The sequence below is a fragment of the Myotis lucifugus genome, unplaced genomic scaffold (assembly GCF_000147115.1).
Source record: "Myotis lucifugus unplaced genomic scaffold, Myoluc2.0 scaffold_698, whole genome shotgun sequence".
NCBI lineage: Eukaryota > Metazoa > Chordata > Mammalia > Chiroptera > Vespertilionidae > Myotis > Myotis lucifugus.
Genome location: NW_005871746.1, coordinates 64,689 through 90,939, shown reverse-complemented (window position 1 = coordinate 90,939; position 26,251 = coordinate 64,689). Strand labels below are relative to the sequence as shown.

General features: G+C 54.5%; 1 protein-coding gene across 1 annotated transcript in view; it reads right to left on the bottom strand.

Moving 5' to 3' along the window:
* The window catches only part of RNF213 (ring finger protein 213), a 74,140-nt gene that overhangs the window by 13,213 nt on the left and 34,676 nt on the right, over nt 1-26,251 (bottom strand). Inside the window, exons 25-52 of the mRNA XM_006105582.3 lie at nt 25,547-25,683; nt 25,032-25,127; nt 24,108-24,226; nt 22,987-23,094; nt 22,454-22,590; nt 21,943-22,096; nt 21,621-21,759; nt 20,168-20,359; nt 19,413-19,558; nt 18,043-18,188; nt 17,183-17,389; nt 16,731-16,912; nt 16,012-16,132; nt 13,802-13,902; nt 13,513-13,695; nt 12,701-12,870; nt 12,068-12,167; nt 10,238-10,349; nt 7,919-8,129; nt 7,511-7,701; nt 6,792-6,938; nt 5,971-6,081; nt 5,098-5,340; nt 4,748-4,829; nt 4,084-4,118; nt 3,417-3,511; nt 1,800-1,959; nt 372-549 (exon numbers count right to left, since the gene is read on the bottom strand). Of these exons, the coding sequence (XP_006105644.1) occupies nt 372-549; nt 1,800-1,959; nt 3,417-3,511; nt 4,084-4,118; nt 4,748-4,829; nt 5,098-5,340; nt 5,971-6,081; nt 6,792-6,938; nt 7,511-7,701; nt 7,919-8,129; nt 10,238-10,349; nt 12,068-12,167; nt 12,701-12,870; nt 13,513-13,695; nt 13,802-13,902; nt 16,012-16,132; nt 16,731-16,912; nt 17,183-17,389; nt 18,043-18,188; nt 19,413-19,558; nt 20,168-20,359; nt 21,621-21,759; nt 21,943-22,096; nt 22,454-22,590; nt 22,987-23,094; nt 24,108-24,226; nt 25,032-25,127; nt 25,547-25,683 (4,003 nt within the window). The remainder of the gene's footprint in view (nt 1-371; nt 550-1,799; nt 1,960-3,416; nt 3,512-4,083; nt 4,119-4,747; nt 4,830-5,097; nt 5,341-5,970; nt 6,082-6,791; nt 6,939-7,510; nt 7,702-7,918; nt 8,130-10,237; nt 10,350-12,067; nt 12,168-12,700; nt 12,871-13,512; nt 13,696-13,801; nt 13,903-16,011; nt 16,133-16,730; nt 16,913-17,182; nt 17,390-18,042; nt 18,189-19,412; nt 19,559-20,167; nt 20,360-21,620; nt 21,760-21,942; nt 22,097-22,453; nt 22,591-22,986; nt 23,095-24,107; nt 24,227-25,031; nt 25,128-25,546; nt 25,684-26,251) is intronic.

Genomic DNA, 26,251 nt, shown 5'->3' with positions numbered 1-26,251 from the left:
CCCAAGGGGTCCTGGACTGTGAATAGGTGCAGGCCGGGCTGAGGGACCCCCCCCCCGAGTGCACAAATTTTTGTGCACCGGGGCTCTAGTCAATAAAATATATTTTAAAAAATGGCTCCTGCAGCTACCCCCCCCCCCCATGTTCTTTGTGAAGATGCGTCAATTTCTGACATTGGAGACTGCAAAGCCTCCCCACACACCTCTCTGCTAATGACCGGACTCTCGCAAAGAGCTTGGAAAGGACAGATGAGTCTGTCCCTCCGCTGACAGGCACACTGCTCCCACCGTGCCCATCGCCACCCTTCTGTCTCCCCCAGGCCCTGCATTGTGCCCCAGGGCCTCCTCAGGCACCCCTCGCCCCAGTCCCTTACTCTGGGGGGAGAGGGGCTGCTGCTTGAACAGGATGCACAGGACGAGGTGCGCCACCTGGGCCGTATCATCAGCGCTCTTGCCCAGCATCTTCATCAGCTGCTGCAGGTCCCTCTGGATGTGCTGCTGGAGGAACGCACCTGGATCCCTCACTGCGGGCTTGATGATGTCAATCAGAGCCTGAGATGGGTGGGACAGTGCATCAGACAGGCGGTGTGTGGGGGCCAGGAGGAAAACACCAGCTCTGAGTCAGGAGGTGGTTCTCAAGGAGGACGCAGGAAGGTGGAGTAGCAGACAAGGGGGCTCCAGGATCATGGGAGGGAAACAGGGGCCTCCCCCCCCCCGCCCCGACACACACACACACACACACACACACACACACAGAGTTGAGCCAGGTCTCACTACTCTCGTGGTTCAGTAACTCAGAGGACAGGCCGCTCTTCCGGCCCCAGAGCCCAGACACGGAAAGACTGTGAGTGCATCAACCTCTCCACACTCAGGTGTGGATGGCGCCAGTCACTGAAAATGGACTTCAGCCCTAGCCAATGTAGCTCAGTGGATAGAGCATTGGCCTGCAGACTGGAGGGTCCCGGTTTGATTCCGGTCAAAGGCACATGGCTAAGTTGCAGGCTCAATCCCCAGTAGGGTGTGCAGGAGACAGCCGATCAATGATTCTCTCATCATTGATGTTTCTATCTCTCTCTCCCTCTCCCTACCTCTTTGAAATCAATAAAAATATCCTATATAATAAAAGCCTAATATGCTAAGTGTCTGGTTGTTCGGTCGGCCGTTCAACCAATCAAAGTGTAATATGCTAATGATATGGTAAGACTGCTCAACCGCTTGCTGTGATGTGCACTGACCAGGAGGGGGCAGACAGTTGACCGTTCAACCCGTTGCTATTACATGCACTGACCACCAGGGGGCAGATGCTCCAACTGTTAGGTTAGCTTGCTGCTGGGGTCTGGCTGATCGGAACTGAGCGAGATGGGCTGGATATGCCCTGGAGCCCTCCTACGGTCCCTCCCTGGCTGGCCAACCTCCCGCATCCCTCCCTGGCCCCGATTGTGCACCGGTGGGGTCCCTCAGCCTGGCCTGAGCCCTCTCGCAAACTGGCACCCCTTGGGGGATGTTGGAGAGCTGGTTTTGGCCCGATCCAGCAGGCCAGGCTGAGGGACCCCACTGGTGCATGAATTCGTGCACTGGGCATCTAGTACTGAAAATAAAATGGACTTGATAAAGGCTGGTGAGCACTTCTCCATCCCACCAGATGCTGCCTTGGGCAGAGTCAGGGTGTGTAAACTTTGTGTTACCTGGTGGATTCGGTAGAAAGACAAATTCGAAACACACAGGAGGGGCTAGGCCCTGAGAAACAGTAGGGAGCACAGGGCTGCAGGACAGAACACAGAGCTGGACATCCCTGCAGGTACCTTGGGGCTGTGGGCCGCACCCAAAAGCATAGCCAGGTGAGTGAGGAGCCGGGCGAGAAGAAAGACCACCGGGGACAGCTCTCGGTCAGAAAGCACCGCCTCATCACTGGGGGGTGGGCTTCCCAGCACGTGGCCAGTCTGTGTTCTGTCTGCCGTGTTTCTGGAAAGAGTAGGAGAGGCCCAGTGAGGGCGAAAGTCATCTCTTCTCAGCTCAGGGGCACACCTAGGTCCTGGGGGCCTGAAGACCGGATTCATGTTTGGGGAAAAGAATAACGTTAAAAGCACCTTTTCTGCTAAGCCCAGACCGCTTTCCCAAGAGTCTTGCTCTTCCTAGAACTACCCTCCTGGCTGTCCTGCAGCCACAACATTCTCAGGGAAAAGGGGCTGAAAGAAGCAGCATTCAGTGCTGTCCAGGGGCCACCCCTCAACACGAACGGCTGGACCTGCTTCTTCCGCTGCAATCACATGGGACAGAAGGCGGGCTCAGGACAGCCAGAGTCTGGGGCAGCCGACATTTGATATGGGGACATGGGCAGAGCGGTCTCCTTTTCCCAAATCAAAGACTGGGACCAAGGTCAGGTGAAGGAGTTCTGGCCAAGCCCAGATGGCAGGTACTGTGTGATAGACAAGTCCAGTTGCAGAAATAGGGTGTCCCCAGAAAATGTACACATGCTTTAACAGCGGATATCTCAGTTGATGTTTCTTTCTTTTTCAGATTTAACCCATTGGAATCACTAATCACTCAAAGTGAGCCCAACCACCATGGCTCAGTGGTTGAGTGTTGACCTATGAACCAGGAGGTCAGGGTTCCATTCCCCATCAGGGCACAGGCCCTGATTGTGAGCTCAATCCCCAGTGCAGAAGGCAGCCAATCAATGATTCCCTCTCAATGTTGATGTTTCTATTTCTCTCTCCCTCTCCCTTCCTCTCTAAAATCAATAAACGTATATTAAAAAAATAATTATTCAAGGTGTGTATACATTTTTGGGGACACATATTTGTACCTATTACTGTGAATACCTGTTGGCAGTTCTAGAACATTCTGATGGTTTATCGAGACAACAGGTTGGAATATTTTGAACTGTGGCTACACCAGAATAGCCAGGGAGGATGATGAACATGGAGAGGCCCGCCTCCTGTCTCAAGGCAGCATTTACTCCTGTCTGGACAGGTGAGCAGGGTAGGTTGGAAGACCAGGCTTTCTCGGGGTGGGAGGGGTTTGAGGAAGCCAAGCGAGTTTACCAGTGAGATGGTGTCTGTCCCATGGGTTTTGCAGACTGAAATGTCCTCAGAATTAGATCACCTGCCTACGTCACACCTATCTCAGTGGGTGCTTGCCCTGGGCAGGCCCACGTGGGAGACACCTGTATGAGCAGGCGCTCATATAACAGTACTAATATGTGTTCTGCCCTGCCCTTCCGAGCCCAGGTGGCCAATGGCGCATCTGGCACATCGCCGTGTATGACCATGGGACCGTGGCCCGATCCCTGCCGGTCAGTGGCCCACGTGCACTGCAGTAGTGATCCCTGTTTTGTGTCAGTTTATCAGGTGGGAGAGAAACAGCCCATGGCGGGGGTGAGGGGGTCCGAGCAGTGAGAAGGAAACAGCCTTACGTACTGGACTCCCGTGAATCCTTCGTTGGGCTTGTGGTTCTGCCCTCCGACAGGCGCACCGCAGTCGATACAGGAACTCTGCTCCATGGGTCGGCCGCACTGGGGAGAGGCGGGTGTCAGCTCAGGGCGTGGGCACCATGGTGGGGGGGAGTGGGGAGGGCTGGCAGGCCTACTCAGCACTGGGGCTTAGAGCCATGCATCTCTCTCTCCCCACCTCGCCCCCTCTCTGCCCACCTCTCCTCTCTGGGCTAGTAACCAGCTTCTGAGCCGGTCACCACTTTGCCGTCACATGTCCCTGAGCTCATGCTGCGGGGCCACAGAGGGTGGCTGGCGGTGGTTCCTAACCTGCAGCCATGCTGTCTCCCAGGGACCTGTAGCACCTCTGGGTGATGCACCGGGGAATCGAGGTGCTCCTGGAAGCTGGGGATCAGGGCTAGGGATGCTGCCCAGGATGCCCGATAAAGACAGTCACAAGGTACCGAGGCTGGAGCCTGACTGGACACCCTCAGCTCCATGCAGAAGTTCAGTTGGAGCCTGGAGCAGCCCTCAGAGGCACCTGTGTTCCCTGGGAGGTCAAGACTCTCCTCCTCCTCCTCTTCCATGTCCCCTCAGACCTGAAGAACACACGCTTCTTGAGCCCCCAAAACCCTGCTCCCAACACCCAGACTCACCTCCCCAACACAGCACAGGTGACCTCTAGGACATGCTGTGGAAAGAAGAGCAGGGCACACTTGACTGGCGAGGTTTCCCCCACTGACCTGCGCAGTGCAGAGGAGGGCTAAACCCTGTCCTGGGCCTGTCCTCCCTCCCTCCCCATCAGGAGAGGGCATTTGGGCCACGTGGGAAGCCAGCTGTGCACTGAACTCTCTGGAGCAGGAGAGGCCAACTCCACGCAGAGCCAGGGCTGCTGGGGAGACAGGTGGGCGACATGTCCGCTCTCTGATCCGGTTCTTTGTCCTGAGCATGCTTTCTTCCAGCTTGAAGGACTATTCACTCAGCCCACAGACTTTACAAAGCCATGGGCTATATTGCTCTGTTTCCCAGTTTCATTTTCCTAAGATAACTGCCTTAGGGCCCCACGCACGGCTGCGTTGAGGCTGAGCCTCGGGCATGGCTCCCAGTCCCCTGCTCTCCAGGCAGCAGGATGAAGGGAACAGGAGCTCATCAGGCCTTGCCTGACCAGGAAAGGCGCAAGCTCATCTATACTCTGCACACCATGCCTGTCCCGCCATGTGGCACCAACCATGTGGGCCCCTGCTCTGAGCCAAGGGCTCACATGGCACCAGGAAGCTCGTCAAAGCTCAGAGGACTGGGACCATGGGACAGGACACGTACTGTACCACTGGACACGTTCCAGACCCTTCCAGCTCCTGGCCTGCGCCAGCATGTCCTGGGGCATCGTCGGGAGAAATGCCCTCTGAAACACAGAGAAATCAGAGCCACCGTTAGACACGGCAGGAGGTCTGGCTTCCTCTCTCCCGGGCCTCGGGAGCTGTCTGTGCAGAAAGATAGCTCTCTGTGAAGCAACAGGGGGAGGCCTGGTTCTCCCACACTGGGCATCGTGATCGGGTGAGATGCAGGCAGATGGGGGCTCAAGGACACAGATGGGTTCAACAGTGTCCTGCACAGACAGGGCCTCTGCATGACAAGCCCACCCTGGGGTCCCCACGTGGCTGATGTGTTACCGCCATGGTGTCTGGGGAGAAGGCCAAGTTCCTGAGGGGCTCCAAGACCCTGTGCTGCCCGCAGAGGAGGGTGATGGCGGTGTGAACGGCCAGCTCAGTCACCATGCCCACCAGGCCGCCGTCTCCGGGCCCTGCGGTCCTCAGCAGCGGCAGAGCGTTGGTCACAAGGCCTGTCGCAAAATCTCTCATGTCTGGGGACAGGGTCTGGCTTTCTTCGATGAACTTGCCAAGGGCCTTGAGTTCCTAAGGGAGAAGGTGGTTCAATGTTAAAACATGAGGAAGAATATGCCGTGAATCAAAAGGTTTGCTCTTAAGTCACGCCCCCCCATTTGATACCAGATGGCTATCGGATGTCATGGTAAACAGGGCTAAGTCGCTGCCATTGAAGGGGACTGTCTGCAAGGGAAAAGTTCACGTGTGGACAGCAGCCCAGGCCCAAGCACTTACCTTCTTGCTTTAGTTTTAACTGTAATTCTAAAAGCGTTGGGTAAAGCAGAAATTAATCCCTCCATGCAAGAAGGGGGAAACCCACATCCCAGATAAAACAGACAGGTATAATTTGTGTTTGTGACTTTCTTTCAGGTTAATCATCACCTGAGGATATACTTTTCCCATTGCTTTTTAGAGAGGTGCGGGGGGAGAGAAACAGCGATGTGAGAGACACATTGGTTGCCTCCTGCACACGTTCGCCTGGGGCGGAGGAATGAACCTGCAACCCGGGTATAGGGAACCAACCGGTGACCCTTTGGTGCATAGGCCGGAGCTCTGCTCACTGAGTCACAGCAGCCAGGCCATGTTTGTGACATTCACCTCTATTCAGAAAGTCTCTGCAAACGCTAGGACCGCCACCCCAGCTCCGAGGCTGGCACTCACCTCCGGCTTGGGATGCAGGTGGGTGTTTTGGAACCTGTACAGCGTGGTCACCTCACGGAAGAGCGCCAGCAGCAGGTATGTGGCCTGGTGAGTCTGGGAGCCCCTGCAGGCCTGGGGGGCAAGGATAGCATGGGAGGCTGGGCAGCGAGGTCCACGCCACCCATGGGCCCCCACCCATGCGAGGGGAAGAGACCTTCCCAAGACCCTGCAGCCTGCAGCTGAGGGCCCCCCTCAGGGCAACGCCTCCCAGTCCACGAGCTCCATCAAACAGTCACCAAACTCCCTGCGCATGGGCCAGAGGCCTCCTGACGGGAGCCCATCACCATCTGTCCCCTTTCTGATGACATCATCGTCCCCAAATCTCTCCCTGAGCCCAGGAAAGGCCTTTTCTTTTCCTGGCACGATGCCGGGGTACGTGTGGCTCACAAAGGAAGCCCAGGACACTTTAAAGACAAGATTCCAAAAACCCTGCATCGTTCTTAAAATAAGTGCCGAGGGCCACGTGCGCACATAATCAGCATCCGCAGGACTGACTCCATGCGGAGGCGAGCGCTGCTGGCTGTGTCCAGAGGAGCTATCTCGGTGGAAGTGACAACACAGACGCAGCGCCAGGGACCTGCGGGCACCGACAGCCCCAGCTGCCCTCCAGGAGAGCAGATCTGCGCACTCAGCTTGACTGTGGCTGCTGTCCTGGCTGGACCGACGTGCGGGGAGGCCAGGACCTGTGACTGCCGGCGCAGCCCTCCGGACACCCTCCCTGTATGGTCTCCCCTAACCCAGGAATGAGAGTGTTCCCAGGGGCCCCAGCAGAATTATCCTACCTCCAGGGCAGCCGCGATGGCCTGGGGCTTGCACTCCAGGACGGCCTTGCCCACTGCATCACGGACAGCCTTGTACTCCTGCCCATGCACCAGATAGCGGTCCATCTGGCCCAGAAGGTCCTCCTGCAATCCCGGGAGCACAGGGTTCTCCAAGGTGGGGGCATAGGGGGGAGGTTTAGCAGAGAACTGTGAGCGAGGTATCATTGGAGGTTCAGGGGCATGAACCTGGGGTTCCAGGTTGGCCCCAGGCAAGGCAGTGCAGGGCTGGGTGCACGGAGGGTGGTGTCAGGGGGGTGAGGAGGTGATGCCCACCCGCGGTGCTGCCTGCTCCACTCACAGCAGCACCAGAGGCCAGGGGCCCTGAGCTCCAGGTGACAGTAAAACACCCAGGGTTTCTAGTGCCATTTCATACCCAGCAACAGTAAGAACGTGTTCCTTTCTAAGCATGGGACAGTCCCATGAGCCCAGGGACTTCACTGCTCAGAGGCAACTCCATGGAGCCTCCTCCCACTTTCCCTGTCTGGCTCCTCGCGTCATGACGCCTAAACCAGCTTTGCAGGCAGGTGGCGAGCAGCCCTCGTAAGCACGTCCCTTCCCTTCTCGCTGGCTGCTGAAGGTCATGGCCAGCGAGGGGATCCCTGGAGACAGATGCAGTCCATTCCCTGGGGGTAAGGGGGGGGCAGGGTGCCTAGAGGCGTGGCTGCCACGGGGCTCCTCACCTGCTGCGCCTGGACTTCCTGGGGGAACACCCACTGGGCGGGGTGGCCGGGCTGCAGGAAGCTCTGCACAAACTCCATGCCCTGGCGGCTCACAAGCCTGCGCACCAGGTACACGCGGTACCAGTCATTCCCGCTCTGCGTGCAGAAGCGCTCCACCTGCCGCAGGAACTGCCGCTGCTCCTCCGCCAGCTCTGTGGGCCACGGAGAGTGTGGTCAGTGCAGGGCTGACAGCATCACATCCCTGTCCTAATGCGGAGCATGTGAAACAGGGCCCCAGCAGACCACCGAGCAGGAAGAAGGGCCGAGTCATCCCCCCACCCCCCACCCCTGACACACACACACACCCCCGACACACACACACATCCTGGGGTTTCTGAGCCAAGGGGAGGAAGGACAGTGGAGACTTGCCTGAGCCTTCCTGCAGCTTGGAGAGGACCTCGCAGGCCCGGTCTAGGCAGAGGCGGATCCGGGCTGTCTCCTGGAGGTACTCAATAGAGGCCTCCAGGCCAGGGTCCCTACTGCACCTGGGCAGACACGCCCCAAGGAACTGGCTGTCCTCCTGGAGGTAAGTGGAGTCACCCTGGGCAGGGAGCGCGCTGTTCTTCTCATGGATCGAATCCTAGGGGACCAGAATGAAAGGATAGTGTTCTTTTTTGTTTCCTTTATTTTAATCCTCACTTGAGGGAATTTTTTCCATCGATTTTCAGAGAGAGTGGAAGGGATGGGGGAGAGGGAAAAGGGAGCGAGAGAGAAAGAGGCGGGGGGAGAGAAACATCAATGTGAGAGAGACATTGATTGATTGCTTTCCACACACAACCTGACCGGGGCTGGGGATCAAGTCTGCAACCCATGCATGTACCCTTGACCAGAATTGAACTCGAGAACCTTCGGTCAATGGCCTGAAAATCTAACCACTGAGCAACCAGCCAGGGTGAATAGTGTTCTTTCTTTTTTTAAAAAAAATATTTTTATTGATTTCAGAGAGAAAGGGAGAGGGAGTGAGAGATAGAAACATCAATGAAGAGAGAGAATCATTGCCCTAACTGGTTTTTCTTAGTGGGTAGAGTGTCGGTCTGTGGAATGTAGGGTCCCCGGTTCAATTCCAGCCAAGGGCACATGCCCAGATTGCAGGCTCCATCCCCAGCGTGGGGCATGCAGGAGGCAGTCCATCAATGATTTCTCTCATGCTGGAAGCCAATTCCAGCATGTTCAGCAGGGCTGAATCTGGAGTGGCTGAAGGGCATTTACCCAAACCTGAAAAGGATGCATTAAATTGATTGTTTGCTGCCAGACAGCTCAGGGCATCTTAATCTACATGCTATTGCCTGCTACTGGCCAAACACCTGAACAGCCATAGGTGTTTTCCCAAATCTGACAATGGACTCTGTATCAAACCCTGACCCTTTGAAGTGTATATCTCTGCCTCGCCTGAGGACAATTTGTGTTACTAAAATGCATGGGGTCATGAGACGAGGGGATCTGACCCCCAAATGCCTTTCAAAATTATGCTTCGTCTCTGGACTCTTTATTAAGTTACACACAGCCGCTTCTCCAGATTGCTGAACCCTTCTAGATGCTGGAACAAGAACCCCAGCACTCTCATCATTGATGTTTCTACCTCTCTCTCCCTCTCCCTTCCTTTCTGAAATCAATAAAAATATATTAAGAGAGAGAGAGAGAGAGAGAGAGAGAGAGAGAGAGAGAATTATTGATTGGCTGCCTCCTGCATGTCCCCTACTGGGCAACCCAGGCATGTGTCCTGACCGGGAATCAAACCTTGACCTCCTGGTTCATAGGTCGATGCTCAATCACAGAGGCAGGCCGGCCGGGCATGAATAGTGTTCTTTAAAAAAATTTTTTAAATCTTCACCAGAGTATTTTAAAGTTTATCATATGATTGATCCTAGAGAGAGGAAGGCAGAGAGAGAGAGAGAGAGAGAGAGAGAGAGAGAGAAACATTGATCACAGTTGAATTCACAACCTTCTGGTGTATGGGATGATGCTCCACTAACTGAGCCACCAGGTCAAGGCAAGTAGTGTTCTTTTAAAAATGCAAACCCTCGCCTTAGCTGGTTTGGCTCAGTGGATAGAGCATTGAACTGTGGCCTGAAGGATCCCAGGTTTGATTCCGGTCAAGGGCACATGCCCGGGTTGTGGGCTCGATCCCCAGTTGGGCACGTGCAAGAGGCAGCCGATCAATGATTCTCTGTTATCATTGATGTTTCTATCTCTCTCATCTCTCCTTTCCTCTCTGAAATCAATAAAAAAATATTTTTAAAAAATGCAAACCCCAACCCTCCAAAATTTCCAGTGCACCTTGGAGATAAAGGAAGGATAAAGAATGTTGTAGGTTTGAGTGAAAATTGTTGGATCATGGAAAACTATTATTCCTTTTTACTTTAGAGGCAAGAAAGAGGGGACAAAGAAAACCTATGAGGAAAAATGGTGTATGACCTAAATTTTTCATATGCACTATAAAATTTTAGAAAGTAACAAAAATACAAAGGGAATGAAACTGAAAGCTATTCATAGTCCCTGAGCTAAGTCCACAGTTCCGCTGGACGATTACTGAGGGCAAAGCGACGTTTCTGAGAGCTTCTGTTTCTGCACGGAACACAATCTCACCGACTACAATCATGTTCTGAGGATTTTCAGAAGCACTTTTCCATCGCATAAGCCACGTGGTTCACAGGGTCGGAAGGAAATGCAGCGGGGGCGTGAGCTCACCTCCAGGCAGCTGCTGAAGAGCACGTAGAGCTCCGTCTTATCCTCAGCCAGGAACGGCTTCTGCTCCAGCTGGGATAGGTGGTCCTGAATGCAGTCCTTCACCTCAGGGAAGCTGTGGAGAGACCTGCTCATCTCAGGTCCGAAAATTCATTGTGCCAAAAAGAAAAAAAGTAGCTACCTACTTATCTCTCAATCTGCCCATATAGATAGTATATACAGCCCAGCTGGTGTGGCTCAGTGGTTGAGTGTTGACTTATGAACCAGGAGGTCACAGTTCGATTCCCGGTCAGGACACATGCCCGGGTTGTGGGCTCGATACCCAGTAGGGGATGTGCAGGGGCAGCCGATCAATGATTCTCTCTCATCATTGATGTTATTCTCTCTCTCCCTCTCCCTTCCTCTCTGGAATCAATAAAAAATATTTTTAACATAGTATATACATACATACATATAGTATGTAACATGATTTTATTGAAAATATTTTGGTACAATATTGGAAGAATATAAAACACCATCATTGCTGCAGTAACATCGTTGCATATCCAACGTATTGAAAAAGGCAAAATATCTTTGTATTGTTTAAGAAATAATTCTGAGCCCCCGCACTTTGAGAACCACTATAGCAGATCAGCACAAGCACCCAGTGGCACAGCCAGGGGTGGGGTGGGACTCAGCAGGGCTTGGCGACTGTGTCACACCCATCAGCCAGAGAGCTGATGTCTACATGTCCACCAGTAACCCCAGGCCTGTCCACACACAGAAATACTTGACTGCGAAAGAGAACCAGTGACAGCAGCCGGTACGTCCTGCAGACAATGCAGATTTAAGTTTGTCTTATGTCTCTAGATTTTTATCTTAAAACCAGTTCTGTAATGGTCAGTGTCTACCTGTCTCAGGACAGAGCGTATGCCCTGTCGGGGTCGATTTCTACCCCCGTGAATATGTCCACACCGCATCAAGACGCATGTACATCAGTGCCTGCATTCACACTTCTCTAAGCAAAGGGTTCGGGGAATGCGGATTTCACACGTTTATCAAAGTTAGTGAAATCACAGAACATCCAAAGAGGATCTCCTCATCTCCTTGCTTATATATCATAAAAGCATAGCAAGACGCTGGCTCTGTAATAAAATGCCTCTTAAGGGCATTTTATTTGAAAATCCTGTAGGAATCCCGTTTCACAGAAATGAGGACTAAAGACAAGGAAAACACTGGGTCCATGGACGAGGACCCAGCAGGCCTGTGTGCATGCAAACCACATCTCCGCTCTGAGTCTGCTTTTGGACACTGAACTCAGAAATGGTTGTTTCTGTCAGAACCTTCCTCACTGTGTCAATCAGAAGTCGGGCTGTGCACCCAGGGCCCGACCGCAGCCTCAGCACAGAGCGCTCCTGGAGAATTTTCTAAAACTGTGGCCTCTCTATCCATAGATAGAATCATAGGCGTTTAGGAGCCAAAACATAACTTAGAGGGACAGAGAGGGTGGGGGAGAGTCCGGTTACCTTCCTAAACATCATACACCTGTGGCCCAGGATCAGCCCGCAGGCCCCTGACTCAGGAGTCCCCGCCGAGTCCCTCTCTGAGCCCTTACACCCCCCCTGCCGCCGCCCCCCGCCCCTGCTTTCTTGCCCCCAGCAAGGCCTTGTGGCTGTGCTGACCGCCATTTGCCTTCTGCCATGGCTGAAAACCTGAGAACCTCCAACACGCATCTGACACAGACAAATAAGGCAGGCTCTGTCACTGCAGGAGCCTCCTCTGCATGGGGACTCCTCCTGAAGGAAGCACCAGCGACGAAGAGAAGCAGTTGGGCTTTCTGGCTGCCTTGCTGACCTGTACTTCAGGAGCAGTTTCAGGACCACCGAGCGGATGACGGGCGTCTTGTCCACGATGTCGTCAAACGGGGACAGGGACTTGGTGTGTTCACAGTGCCCTGAAACCAGAGAGAGACAGTGAGCCACCTGCACCTCAGACAGGTGTGTGGGATGAGGACAGGGCTGGGAGGTCTATATCAGGGGTGGGGACGTCCGGCCTCGGGCCGTATAAGGCCCTGGAAAGCATTTGGTCTGGGCCTGCCAAGGCATTAGGGGTGAGTTAATTAAATGTTTGACTAAATAAGGCAGGCTAATTTTTAAACAGATAATTCTTTAAAAATATTTTTTGGTTGATTTCAGAGAGGAAGGGAGAGGGAGAGAGAGATAGAAACATCAATAATGAGAGAGAATCATTCATTGGCTGCCTCTTGCACGCCCCACACTGGGGACAGAGCCTGCAACCCAGGCTTGTGCCCTGAGTCAGAATTGAACCATAACCTCCTGGTTCATAGGCTGACGCTCAACCCCTGAGCGGCGCTGGCCGGGCTGAGTGGATAATGTTGTATGGCCCACGAATGATGTTATAACCACCCACATGGCCTCGGCAGAAAAGCGGTTCCCACCCCTGGTCTGCGGGCAGGAAGCCACATACTCTGGGGTGCATCTCTGAGCAGTGCCTTCTCCACGAAGAGCAGGGACAGCAGTTCCTGGACCACGTCCCTGCTTGGGGGGCAGTTGTCTTTGAAGCACAGGGTGGATACCAGGTCCACGAAGAAGCTGGTGCATAAGTGGCGGAAGCGGGCGTGCTGCTCGATGGCAACCCTTGGGGACGGGAAACCACAGTCAAAGGCTGTAGGGGGGCTGGATTTCCCTCCACGCACAGAGCCTGGGATGTGGCCGGCATTTTGATTTTTTAAATACAGAGACGTAAGTTCTCCCATCGATTAGAGCCGGTCTGGAAAAGTGTGCGCTCCTCTCTCCCCAGGAACACTTTGAAGCGTCCGGACCAGCCGGCCACACTCCAATGTCCTGTGGGTGTGTCCGAGAGGCCCCAGGGGGAAGGAAGCCAAGCCTTTCCTTGGGTAGAGCAGGCAAAGCCCCTGGGCTCCTGCTGACTTCAGCGACCTGCCTGCAGGCACATGGCCATCGGAGCTTGCTCCCCCTCAGGTCCCAGTGCAGGGTGGCAGGGACACAGTGTGAGGGTAAACCACCCACATTGTGGGTGGGCCTCTTGTGCAGCTGCCTATGACCTGACTTCCTGGTTTATCTCCTCTAACGTCGCTGCCCCCACATCTACACACATGTGCCTTGGGGAGACAGTGATTCTGAGACACCAGGTGTTTATGAAGGTCCACTGTCTCTCCTGGGACAGTCCCCCCCCCTCAGGATCTCTAAGGTTAATGGACTTATATTTCTAAGATGGTAGAAAAAAGCTTTCTTGAGAGAAAATAAATACTGTTTTACCTTGTCTCCTTGGAAACCTTGGGGGAGAAGCTGTCGGGCAGCTCCGTCCGGCACAGGGGGCAGGTCATCTGCCCAGGGGTGAGACTCTGCCTGATGCAGTCCAGGCAGAACACGTGGTCGCAGGGCAGGCAGACCGGGCTGTGTGGGTCACCCAGGCAGACGGGGCATGACTGGACCCCGAACCTAGGACCCAGGGTGGTGGTCAGCGCTGGCTTGGAGGTGCCAGCAGGGAGATGCTAGGAACCCAGAAGGTCCGACTTCCCTCCCTCGGGGCCGCCGGGGAGCTCACCGGGTGAAGGTCTTGCTGGCCCGGTCCTTACACTCACGGAGAGTGGCCATCACCGCCGAGAACGGGCGGAGGGTCTTGATGTCTGAGTTCTCCTGCAGACACTGGTGGGGAAAGCAGGGATCAGGAAGAGGGTCAGCAGTGAGGAGGGCGGGTCAGCCAGTCCAGGTGCTGACACCCCCCCTGCCAGCCGGCGGGCATGTGTGGTCAGCACCGTCCTGTCCGTCTGCTGGGTGAGGTCTGGTGTGTGTCACTATCTCTGAATGCTCTTCGTGACACTGTTGCTTTTGGGAGAGAGACGACATTCTTTTTAACCTTCACCTGAGGATATTTTTTCATTGATTTGCAGACAGAGTGGAAGGGAAGGAGAAAGAGGGAGGGAGAGAAAGAAAAACATTGATGTGAGAGATACACATCCATTGGTTGCCTCCCATACATGCCCCAAGCAGGGCTGGGGATCGAACCCAAAACCGAAGTACGTGCCCTTGACCAGAATAAAACCTGAGACCCTTCAGTCTGTGGGGCCACACTCTAACCACTGAGCAAACCGGCCAGGGCATCTTTATATATATACTAGAGGCCCGGTGCACAAAAATTTGTGCACTCGGGGGGGAGAGGGGGTCCCTCAGCCCAGCCTGTGCCCTCTCGCAGTCTGGGACCCCTCGGGAGATAATGACCTGCTGGCTTAGGCCTGCTCCCGGGTGGCAGAGGGCAGGCCCAATCCCTAGGTGCAGCCCCTGGTCGGGCTCAGAGCAGGGCCGATTGGGAAGTTGGGGCGCCGCCCCCTGTCATGCGCAGAGCAGGGCGGATCGGGAGGTTGCAATGCCGCCCCTAGTCACGCTCAGGGTAGGGCCAATTGGGGGGTTGGGGCACCCCCCCTCCCCCATCACACTCGAGGCAGGGTCGATGGGGAGGTTGCGGCGCCACCCCCTGTCATGCACAGAGCAGGGCCGATCAGGGGGTTGAGGAGCTCCCCCCTGTCACAAACAGAGCAGGGCGGATAGGGAGGTTGTGGCCCCGTCTCCTGTCACACACAGAGCCGCAGGGCGATCAGGGGGCTTGGTCGCTGCCCCCTGTCACGCTGATCCCGGTGCCGGGAGGCCTCGCTGCTCTGCTGATCCCGGTGCTGGGAGGCATATTACCCTTTTACTATATAGGATAGAAGCCTGGTGCACGGGTGGGGGCCGGCTGGTTTGCCCTGAAGGGTGTCCTGGATCAGGGTGGGGGTCCCGCTTGGGTGCCTGGGTGAGGGGATGATGGCTGTTTGCATCTGGTCACACCCCCTTCAGGGTGGGGGTCCCCACTGGGGTGCCTGGCCAGTCTAGGTGAGGGGCTGAGGGCTGTTTTCAGGCTGGCAGGTGACTGAAGCTCCCAACCTGTCCTTTTTTCCTTTTTTTTAAAAAATTCTGGGCCAGCTTTAGCTCTGAGGCTCGGCTCCAGCTATGAGACCTCCGCTGCTGAAAGCAGGTTTCTGGCCTTTGTTTACCTTCTGTATTTGAAACAATGTTGCGGTCCTGCTGGCTGAAGCCCGGGGTTTTGTTTAGCTTCTATATTTGTTACAATGTTGCTTAGAGTGCAGCTGAGAGGCCGGCAAGGCAGGCCGGGAAGCTTGGCTTCCTCCGTCACTGAAGCAAGCAAGCCTCCCTGTTCATGTCAGCTGCCTGGCTGCCGGCCGCCATCTTTGTTGGGAGTTAATTTGCATGTCTCACTGATTAGCCAATGGGAAGGGTAGGGGCCGTATGGCTAATTACCATGTTTCTCTTTTACTAGATAGGATAATTTCCGAGAGAAGGAAAAGGGAAAGAAAGAGAAACATCCATGATGAGAGAGAACACTGATCAGTTGCCTCCCCTCCCCAGGGAGAACAGAAGATCCTGTGATCCCTTAAGACGTGGCTGAAACATTCTATCACTCTGTCCCCAGCTTCTGCAACCTGCGCAGGTCCCGCTCACTCCCGGTAACTGGCACCATCTGATGGGCTTACCAATTCCCTGTTTTCTGCTCTTGGGCTTTTAGAATGTTCCCATTTTTTGGCAAGTGATCAGGGGGTTGGTCTGGGGTCCCCTGGCGGCCTGGGCGGAGCTCTGCCTTCCCCTCATTCTCCGCATGGCCTGTGTGGGGAGGTCTCTACCCTTTGTACTTTAGACAACCTTGTGGCGCTGAAGTCATACCTGGGTCCCTCTCCCTCTCAGACACGCAGACCATCGCCTCACCTTGTCCAGAGAGAAGACATAATCGGTCAGCAGTGTGTGCAGCTCGGGAGAGTGGCCCTCGGTCCCCAGGAGCACGTGCTCCACGAAGAGCGCAACAGAGAAGATGCGAGTCCACTGGCCTCTGTGAGGAGTGTGGCCTGCTCAGCTCTGACAAAGGAGCCTGAGACACCACGAGGGGCACTGGACTGGGGGACAGGCCACGGATACGGGTGCAGAGGGAGGGGGCCTGGGTGCAGGCGAAGGGGGGCTGGGGTGCAGGTGGAGGGGGCCCTGGTGCACCCTGTGCTGTGAGCCCGACCTGTACCACTTCGTCTCCCCTGGACCTCGTGGGAATGTAACTCCATGCTGGGCTCAGCCTGTGCCTGGTGAGTCCCTCTGTGCCCCTGAGACCAGCACAGAACATGTACCCGCTGGGCGACTGCCCTGGCTGTGCCGCCCACCCTGTCGTCCTGCTCTCCCTATCTTGCTTGGGGTCCTTTCCGGGTGCCCTGTGGCCACAGTATTCCTGCTTGCCTTTCTGTCCCCCTTCATCCCTGCACACCCGGAATACGGTTTTCTCCTCTTCCCCGGGTCTCCAGCACCAGCATGCAGCCTGGTGTGGGGAGGGCTCCACAGATGTAAGGAGGGAAGGAGGAAGGGGCTCCTCCATGCCTGCACCTGTGTCCTTCTCCCGGACTCAGCGGGTTACTGTGGACAGGAGTGGAAGGTGGGAAGCTCACCTGACTTCTCCGATGAGGCCGCTGGCCCTGCTCCCCGGGCCCTGCACGTAGCCCTCAGAGCAGAGCAGCTGCAGGGGCACTGCCAGGCTCTTCACCGCCCGCAGCCACGCCTGGGGGCTGGGCTTCAGGAGGTCCCTGGTCAGCAGCTCTGTGCAGGCCATGGCTGCCCAGGCGTCCAGGGTCTGTGGAGGGTGAGCGGGGACTCAGCTGCTGCCCAGCCCCTGTGGTGGCGCTAGGTCTCATGCCAGAGGCCCGGAGGCCCGGCTCCCAGCCCCATCTTCACTGTCCTGGATGCAGAGGGCACTTACTGGATGTGTCTCACGTCTGAATCTCGCGATGCATGTGCCTCATGCAGGAGCCTTGCATTTGGAGCTTGACTGCCAGCCTCCCCGCCCTCCCTTCAGGAAGGCCCAGCCCTGGCCAAGCACTAACTGTCCCCAGAAGGCGCCTACCATCTCAGGTCCAGCCAAATCCTGGCTCTGGGCAGCTGCTGCCAGGCTGTCTAGAACTGGGGGGTGGATAGTCAAGATTCTGGAGAAGTTCTGGAGCCGGACCCTGAAATGTTGGTAGGCCCAGTGCACCCACGGGAGGGAGAGCTCCTGCTCAGGGCTCCCCACCCTCAGCTGTTGGACGCAGGACCACAGAGCCATCTGCAGGAACTGGGGGGGGGAGGGAGGGGGGACAGGCTTTCAGGGTGTGTTTGTAAATCACACCCAGACACACACAGTTACACACACAGAGACACACACAGTTACACACAGACACACACAAATGCACTTTATTTTATTTATTTATATTTTTATTGATGTCAGAGAGGAAGGGAGAGAGGGAGACAGAAACATCCATGATGAGAGAGAATCATGGATCGGCTGTCTCCTGCACGCCCCGACTGGGGATCGAGCCCGCAACCCGGGCCTGTGCCCTGACAAGGAATCGAACCGTGACCTCCTGGTTCATAGGTCGACACTCAACCACTGAACACATTGGCCAGGCATAATTTTCATTTTTAAAAGTTGGGGGATTTCCTTATTGATTCCTAAGAATAGTTTATTAATTAATCATATTGGTTATATGGGCTCCTCAAATATGTCCCTTTCCTTTTATATGTACAAAAGTTTAAAAGATGTTCATCTTTCCATTGTAATGGTCAGTTAAACGTTTACTTAATTTTCTTCAAGAGAAACCAAGCATTGAAAAGCAGCAGTTCCAGGGGCTGAGGGAGTGGCTAGGTGGCACCCACGGTGTGCCAAGACCACGCTCTGCCCGCAGCTCCGTGTCTGCAGCCGGGCCGTGGCCCAGCGCCCGCACTCACCTCCAGTTCTGGCCACGTGGACACCTGCATGGTCAGGAGCAGGAAGTCCCTCAGGTAGGACCGCAGCAGCTCCTGCCGCTCCTCTCCACGCAGCCGGGCGAGGAAGCGGCCCAGCGGGGTCTGTGGGAAGATCTCCACCAGCTTCCCTACCGGTTCCGGTCCTGCGGAGGGACCCACAGCTTGGGGGGTGAGGGCCAGGCCACGTTCTCCCTCCCTCCCCCGGGGCACGGCCTCTATGGGTGGGCCCGCCGCTCTGCTGACTGATACAGCAGGGAAGGGTCTACTCCACACAGGACCTTGAAGGACACTGGGCGATCTACTCTGAGGTCATTTCTAGATGCTTTAGATATTTTTAGGGCAACGACAGACACAAAGGAGGAATCAATGTTAAATTTCAGTCACAGCCTGGCGGGTTGAGTATCAACCTATGAACCAGGTCAGGGTTCGATTCCCGGTCAGGGCACTTGCCCAGGTTGCGGGCTCAGTCCCCAGTGTGGGGCAGGCGGAAGGCAGCCAATCAGTGACTCCTCTCATCATGGATGTTTCTACCTCTCTCTCCCTCTCCCTTCCTTCTGAAATCAATAAAAATATATTAAAAAATAATTTCAGTTACAAACCGCCTCACAAACCCTGAAGGGATTAGACAACCTGAGGCAGACCAAGCACATGCCTGCGAAGTCGGGACAAGTGCAGGAACCCAGGGGTGGGGCTCACCTGCTGCTCAAACCACAAAGATCCACTGTCTAGCAGGGTGGGTGGGGGTGTGGCCCCAGAAGAGAGAAATACTCTTTCCTGTTTCCAGTTTGCTCAGAAAGAGTGGCAGGGTGCTTACTTAGAAAAGTAACCTCATCTTCAAGTGTCTCGGCTTGTATTTTTTGTTTTTTTGTTAATCCTCACCTGAGGGTATTTTTTTCCATTGATTTTTAGAGAGAGTAGAAGGGATGGAGGAAGAGGGGGGAGAGAAAGAGAAACATTGATGTGAGAGAGACACATTCATTGGTTGCCTTCTAGATGCCTGACCAGGGCCAGGAATCAAGCCTACCAAGGTATGTGCCCTTGACCGGAAATTGAACCCGAGACCCTTTGGTCAGTGGGCTGAGCTCTAACCACTGAGCACTGGCCAGGGCTCGACCTGTATTTCTTAAAGGAGTACTTGTGCGTCCACTTTGAGTTTAGTTCATTATGAAGGTGACTATTGGATTTCCTGGAACGCTGAGAGCATATCCCGGTGCTGGGGGCTCAGGAGAGGCCCGGACAGCTGCCCAGATGCAGGCCCTGTGCTCTCTTTGCCGGCGACACCTCCCAAGACCCAGGCGCTCACTGTTCAGGATGGAGCGAGCTCGCTTCCTGTCCCCACCAGTCCCGCGCACCTGTGGCCTTGGAGATGTACTGTGCCTGCACCCACAGCTCCTCCACATAGTCCCGGATGCGCCAGCTGAAAGGGACGGCGCCGCAGGCCTCCTCCAGGCCGTGTGTGTGGCTCTGCACCAGGATGTGGGCCATGTCGCTCTTGGACCTTCAAGTGAGGGCCGAAAGCATGGGTGGTGAGATGTCACTGAGATGCAGGCAGGAGCCACGGTGCTCCTCTTTCCTGGAGACTGGTCTCTGGAGGCTATGGACACCCCCAAACACAGACCAGGACAGGGAGGGGTCACGCACGCAGGCTGGCCGAAGTCTTGGGGAGCTAGGACCTTGCCGTGCCCACTGCAGATGGACTATGACTGGGAGAGGGTCCGTCTCAGGACCAACAGTGTCTGCACCGGATTCCGAATCCCATGTACTCTACTTTATTAACAGTACGCCCCAGGATCGAAGCCCCTAAGATGCAAGCGAGAAGCTTCTGGGAAACCAGCTGAGCCCGAGTCGCACAGGAGCAGGCCCCACGGAGCAGCGGGGGGCCCAGAAGCGCACCGGCCGAGCTGCAGTGCCTGGCAGCTTCTTTATGCGTATGCTGGTGCTGACGACACCAGCTGTGACCTGCTGGTGAAGGAGGCACAGGCATCTCAGAAAGTCACGGCTCTCTGAGCCCTTCGGGCTGTGAGGGGTGCTGACTCCAGTGAGACTCTGAAGTCAGGCTGCCACCACGCTGGAGCTCCCCCACCACGGAAAGCAAGCCTGCGTTCACCTGGCATCCTTCGTGACGAGAGGGATGTTCAGCAGCTTAACATCACTGAAAATAAACATCCAAAGCTCTTGTGTCCAGGCTGGAGCGTCAGGCTTGGCCAGCAGCTCCAGGTTGCTGTCTCTGTCGATGACGGACACCATGCTGGCCAGGAGAGGGGTCACCACTCCCTGGATCCGCTTCCAGAGGGCGTGCCTGCAGCAGGGGGGCGAGGGGGGATCCCAGTCTGGGTGAGAGGGACCATAGTGGAAAAGCACACGGCTACCCTCGAGTTAGCATTTGTCCCTGGTGGATTTGTCCATTAGATGTGAGTATTGCCATATACCTTTGATTGTTTGTGTGTATGAACTACATTACCTTGTTATAAATATGTTTCTATACAATAGACTATAATTCATTAAAAGGTAAACCCTGGCTGCTGCGGGGAAGGCACCTGGATGGGCAGGCTGGCTGTGGGCTCTGCGGTCAGGAAAACCCAAGCAGGGTCACCAGGATTTGGACTTTAATCCCGAGGGGACAAAGGAAGGACTTTGGTCTCAAACACATGGATGGTGAGCAGCTCGCCCCCAAGGCTGAGGTCAGGGACCAGCTGGCTCCAGAGTTCTGTCTGACACCTGACATCTGACAGAGGCGAGTCAAATGCATGAGGCTTTGACCTGCCCTGACCACAGGCTGAGATGGGCCAGTTCCAACACTGCAGCGAACAGCAGAGCTGCGGGAGGTGGGCTGCCGACCCCACTGAGTGCCTGGCAATAGGGAAGCTGAGGAACATCTTGCTTTTGTTGTTATCAAATAACCTCAAGCTCAGGTCTGAGAAAGTAGTTTCTGTCCCCTCCCTGCACACATCACCTTCATTCAATAACCTGAAACAGCGTCCGCCTCCAGGCCTCCTGACTTGCTGGCAACAGTGTAAGAACAGGCATAAACACACAAACGTAGAGAGATGAGTCGGCAAACCCCCACATAACAGCCACCCAGACCATATCATATATTTTTGGAAAAAGAAAAGAGAGCAATCTGAGCCTGGCCAGTGTGGCTCAGTGGCTGAGCATCGACCTATGAACCAGGACGTCACAGTTCAATTTCCCATCAAGGCATATGCTCAGGTTGCAGGCCCAATCCCCAGTGTGGGGCATGCAGGAGGCAGCCCATCAATGATTCTCTCTCATCATTGATGTTTCTATCTCTCTTTCCCTCTCCTTTTCTCTCTAAAATCAATAAAAATATATTTCAAAAAAAGACCACTTTGAATTGCTCAGAGAAAGAAATGTAGGGCACCCTGACATTGGGGGCAGGGGGCAAGGGAGGAGATAGGATGTGAGCACACCTTCCTGTCACCCGCCAGCTGCCTGTCACCCATCTGCTTGTCACCTGCTTGCTTCCTGTCACCTGCCTGCCTGTGTCACCCATCTGCCTGCCACCGCCACTTGCATTCCTTGTGTCTTTGATCAGGTACCTGAAGGTGCCTGCCTCCTGCAGGGCGTCAGGGTTGGAGGCCTCCTGTACAACCCACTCCTTCCTGCTGAACACACAGCTCTCCTCCTGCTGCCGCAGCAGGTCATGGATGCGCACCTTGGCCACCCGTGAGAAGGAAGCTGTAACGCGGCAGAGGGGACGCCATTGGCCTCACGCCAGGACCTGTGCTGGGCCCGCAGTGCCACCCAGCCCCCTGTAGTGGAGCGGACTCCCTGCAGCCAGGCCAGGACTGGAGCAACTTGGGAGGGCCCAGCGGGAGGGCCTGCTTGTGGACAAGCCAAGCGGGGGTCCCAGGGACTCACCTTTGCACGCGTTGTCTGCGTCCTCACTGAGGAGGCCGAGCAGGATCTCCACGCGCCTCACGTTGCGCTGGCTGTGCTCGCTTGGGTCCCGCAGGAGGCCCACCGCGCTCTGGATGCAGCTGCGCAGAAGGCTGTCACAGTCCAGGGCCCGTGTCTGTGGCGACACAACTGAGCTTCCATTAGTCATTGCGTACAGGCAGGCCCAGCTGGAAATAGGTCCCCAGGGCCCACGGGGGTGGCGAGGGGGCGGGCAGGGGATGCATCCTGGCCACAGTCCCCCCTGTTCCCCTGCCCGGCTCCTCTCAGAACTCCTGCGAGGGGATCACGTGTGCTCAGGACTCATCCGGGAGACGCAGGAAGAGCCCACGTTGGACCCTGTCCTGTATTTCATCTGCATGCACAGCGTGGAGGAAAGAAGTGCTGGGCTGATCTGCCCGCCACCCTGTACTCCTCAGATTCCCAGGGTGCCCACAGCTCCCGGAGGCCCAGGATACGAGACAGCTGCACTCACGTGGCCTCTCCGGGCCTTTGGACTGTCCATCTCCATGTCCACTGTCTCCATGTCCACAGCAGCCGTGGGCCTGGGTTCATTGGTCTCCACTCCCATCGCCTCCTCTTGGCCATGTCTGGCCTCGCATCCCACCTCGGCTGCAACAGAAGCAACACCGTCCAGCCACTGACTGCTGGATGCTGGCGCTATGCCCGTGAGCTGTTTCCTGCCTCCTGACTGCAGTGGCTCCCAGGGAGAGGCCCAGGCACGCAGCTCAGCCTCAGGTCCACCCCTCAGGGGTCCTCTGCTTGGGTCCCATGCTCTGAGGCCGATGTAGGAACAGAAAGTGGCACAGGCCACAGGCACTCACCGCTGCTCCGTCCGCTCCACCAGACCCACTGTTTCTGGTGAAATACTGCCTGCTGAGGGGTGGGGGTGAGGACTCGGGGCAGGACACACAGGGGCCCTGTTCCCAAAGCTCACAGGCAGAGGTACTCCTGACACCGTTGGCCACACCTGCCCTCCCACGCCCCCAGGGCATTCCCGGGGCATACACTCAGGGTCAAATAGCTGGCTGATGGTCACATCCTGCAGCTGCATCACGTCTGAGATCATGGTCGTGGATCTCCGGAGGTCATCGATGTGCACGGACCGCCACAGCCCTGCAGAGGCAAAGCCACCCGAGTCTCCGCGTGTCCTTCATCCAGAAGCAGGGACATGCTGCTGGTGCCGGCAGCGACACACAGCTGCCGAGTGAGACTTGTGTCCTGGAGCCTAAACCCCTGGCCCAGCCTGCATCTCAGCTTCTCAACCAGAAATCCATGCCAGACGGAAATACCTGATGTGGAAAGGCGGCCCGAGCTGGTGGACCTTTTATATGTTTGGTGTTCTACCTGTGGAGCCGCGGTCAGTACAGGGCCGGCCGGGGGCACTGGCAGGGAGGCCTCCCATTGTCTATGGAATTATTAAAGTAAATCACATTTGCTGGTTCTAGAAGACCAACTTTCTCACATCATAAATACTTGGTGAGCCATTTGTCAGGAGAGGCAGGAAGGATGGAGAGAGGGAGAGAGGAAGGTTGATTTAAGATAGCATTCCTCCTCACCCCAAAACAGGCATAAAGTATCAGTGTGTTCATCACAGGTGCGTTGGAAATACCTTCTCTGCATTTCCCATTTGTTTGCCAGTCGCTCAGTGGTTAGAGCATCAGCCCAAGGACCAAAGGGTTGCTGGCTTGACTCCCAGCCCCAGGGTCTGGGTCGGTGTGGAGGCAACCAATCAATGTGTCTCTCTCATGTTGATGTTTCTCTCTCTCCCTCCCTCACTCCCTTCCACTCTCTCTAGAAATTAATTTGGAAAAAACATCCGTGGATCAGGATTAAACAAAAAGAAAATCACAAAAACAAATAACAGCAACAAAAAAGTAGATGCTGAGGAACCTAAGACACTCATGGAGAGTTTACAAGTTAATACAGAAAATTCTATGTGCTGAGCAGCAAGTCCAAAGATGGGTGTTTTTAGTAGGAATCAACAGCAACAAGTTTAATCTCATATGAAATGAATATTGTGGTAGTAACACTAATATTCCAATTTCAGACTTGTATACCCTAGGACCGAGCTAGAAATAACTCAAACGGGACTTACGTAACCACATTTACTAATTTGTTTGTCCTACCTCCGTGGAATCCCACATAGGACGTTCCACTTTCCATCCGGGACAGTTTTGTGATGAAATAGACGAAGATGCAGGCCTTATTTCCTTGTATCTTGTTGATTTCATTGATAGCAGAATACCTATTTTTTAAAACAAACAAGCAAAACCAAAACAAATTGAAGCAGCAAAAACAAAGCCAATACACAAAACCGAAGTTGCGAAGTAGCTGGAGGGTGTCCTAGGAGCTGGCAGGTTGAAGCTCAGGGTCTCCCTTCTTTCAGTTTTAAATAAACGTCGCCCTTGTGATTAACTCTCTTCCGAGAGAATGAGGGCACGTTCTCTAAGAAGGCGAATTTTCTCCCCCATCCCTGTGTCCCTCAGCTTTGGAGGGGCATTTCTTATGGATCATAAACTCTACTCTGGGATCCACGATGGCTTCCCTCATCCCACCGAAGGCAAGTCTAGCGGGACTTTGCATTTCAAGAAGCAAGTTTCCATGGACAGAAAACCAGTGGCCAAAGAGCCATGACACAAAGTAACAGGAACACAATTCTGAAGGCATCATATTTACCTGACAAACACTATTTAAAAATCCAAGAAATACAAATGAAATCATTTCCATCCTGTTCCTGCCCTTCACCTTGCAATAAATTCAAATTGTATCATTTAAAGCTAATCATGACCAAAACATGTCTGCAAACCCATGTTTCTAGGATATTCATTTTTATCCTATTAATGTTCTATTTACACTTCTTGCGTTTCTCCATTTTGGTATTGTTCTTAGCCTTTCCTCCTTTTTGCTTCTCTTTTTTCAGTTTCTTTAGTCCATGATTGGAAAAATGAAAAGGAAGAGCCGGTTTTATTTTTATTTCTATGTGTATTATGATCCTGTACTGTCTTCAGGGAAGAAATCCTTTAGGTGCTTTCCAAAAGAACAAAACGTACTTAGCCGAGGCGATGAGCTGAGCACTGTGAACACCGTCCTCAAAATCTGTCTGGATGATGAGGATCTTACGTGTGGCTGTGCTTGTCAAACAGTTTCTGAAAAAAAGAGGAATTACACAAGTTATTTCTCTATCCTAAAAAGGGATGATAAAGCCCTTCCTTTCCTCCCCCCACCCCAGAACTATGGGAACTATAAGGGCTACTATTCAACTATTCAGGCGGGATTCTCTTCTACAAAGTGAGTGGGCAACCCAGAGGGGAAAAAATAAACCCCAATAAACACTGCCTAATGAGACCCGAGGACCAGGTTTCAGAGAAGGATGCCCACCCAGAAGACAACAGTGGTGACAGGGACTCTGGAGGATTTAACAAGTGTCATTTTCTGAGTCCCGGGTCCTCACGTTCATTACCCAGCACTGCTGACAGCACCGTGGTCACTCCAGCCACACAAACGACATACGATGTGGCCAGAGCTGAGGACGGAGCCCAGAGGGAGGGCAGGCAGGGGACCTCACCGAACTTCTTTGAGGAATGAGTGCTCGGTGTCAAACTGCTGCAGTGACAGGATCATGGGTTTCAGAGCCCTGTCGTTCACTTCTGATTCCAACATCTCACAGTCGTGACTGGTGAGCAGTCTGGAGAAAGTAGTAATCTGCAAGGTCATGGAATGCAAACTATTTGCACGTCTCCTAGGGTTAGATCCTAGAAACGCGAGCATGTTCAGCCAGTACCTTTTATGAGCTAGCACGGTGCTGCTGGCACAGACAGAAAAGAATCCAAACCCAGAGTTTTTGAAAACAAGGCAGTGCTGAGGGGAACAGAACCCAGGATCAGAAGGCAGTGGAGAGAAGACACCCTGTCCTGAAGACGGAGTCTCCTTCCCAGACTCAGGCGTCTTCCTGCTTTGGTCCTTACTGGAAAGTGTAACTATCCCTTAGGACTCAACACAAATGGCATTTCCTCCCTGGCAACCTTGCTTCATACTTTCAGATGGAGTTAGCTGATGACGCCCCTTCCTTTGCATGGTTACCAGCAATTCTCCGTGCCACTGGGTCACACCGCGTAGTGCAACCAATGCTCATTATGGGAATGCTGATCTGGCAGCTGCCAAATCCCCTGTCTCTAGGCTGGCCTTCCCACTGAGCTTCTACATCCAATTGCATGACAGTCACATCCTCCTGGGTTGACAGGGGCACCAAGTGGAATTTACCTCTGTCCCC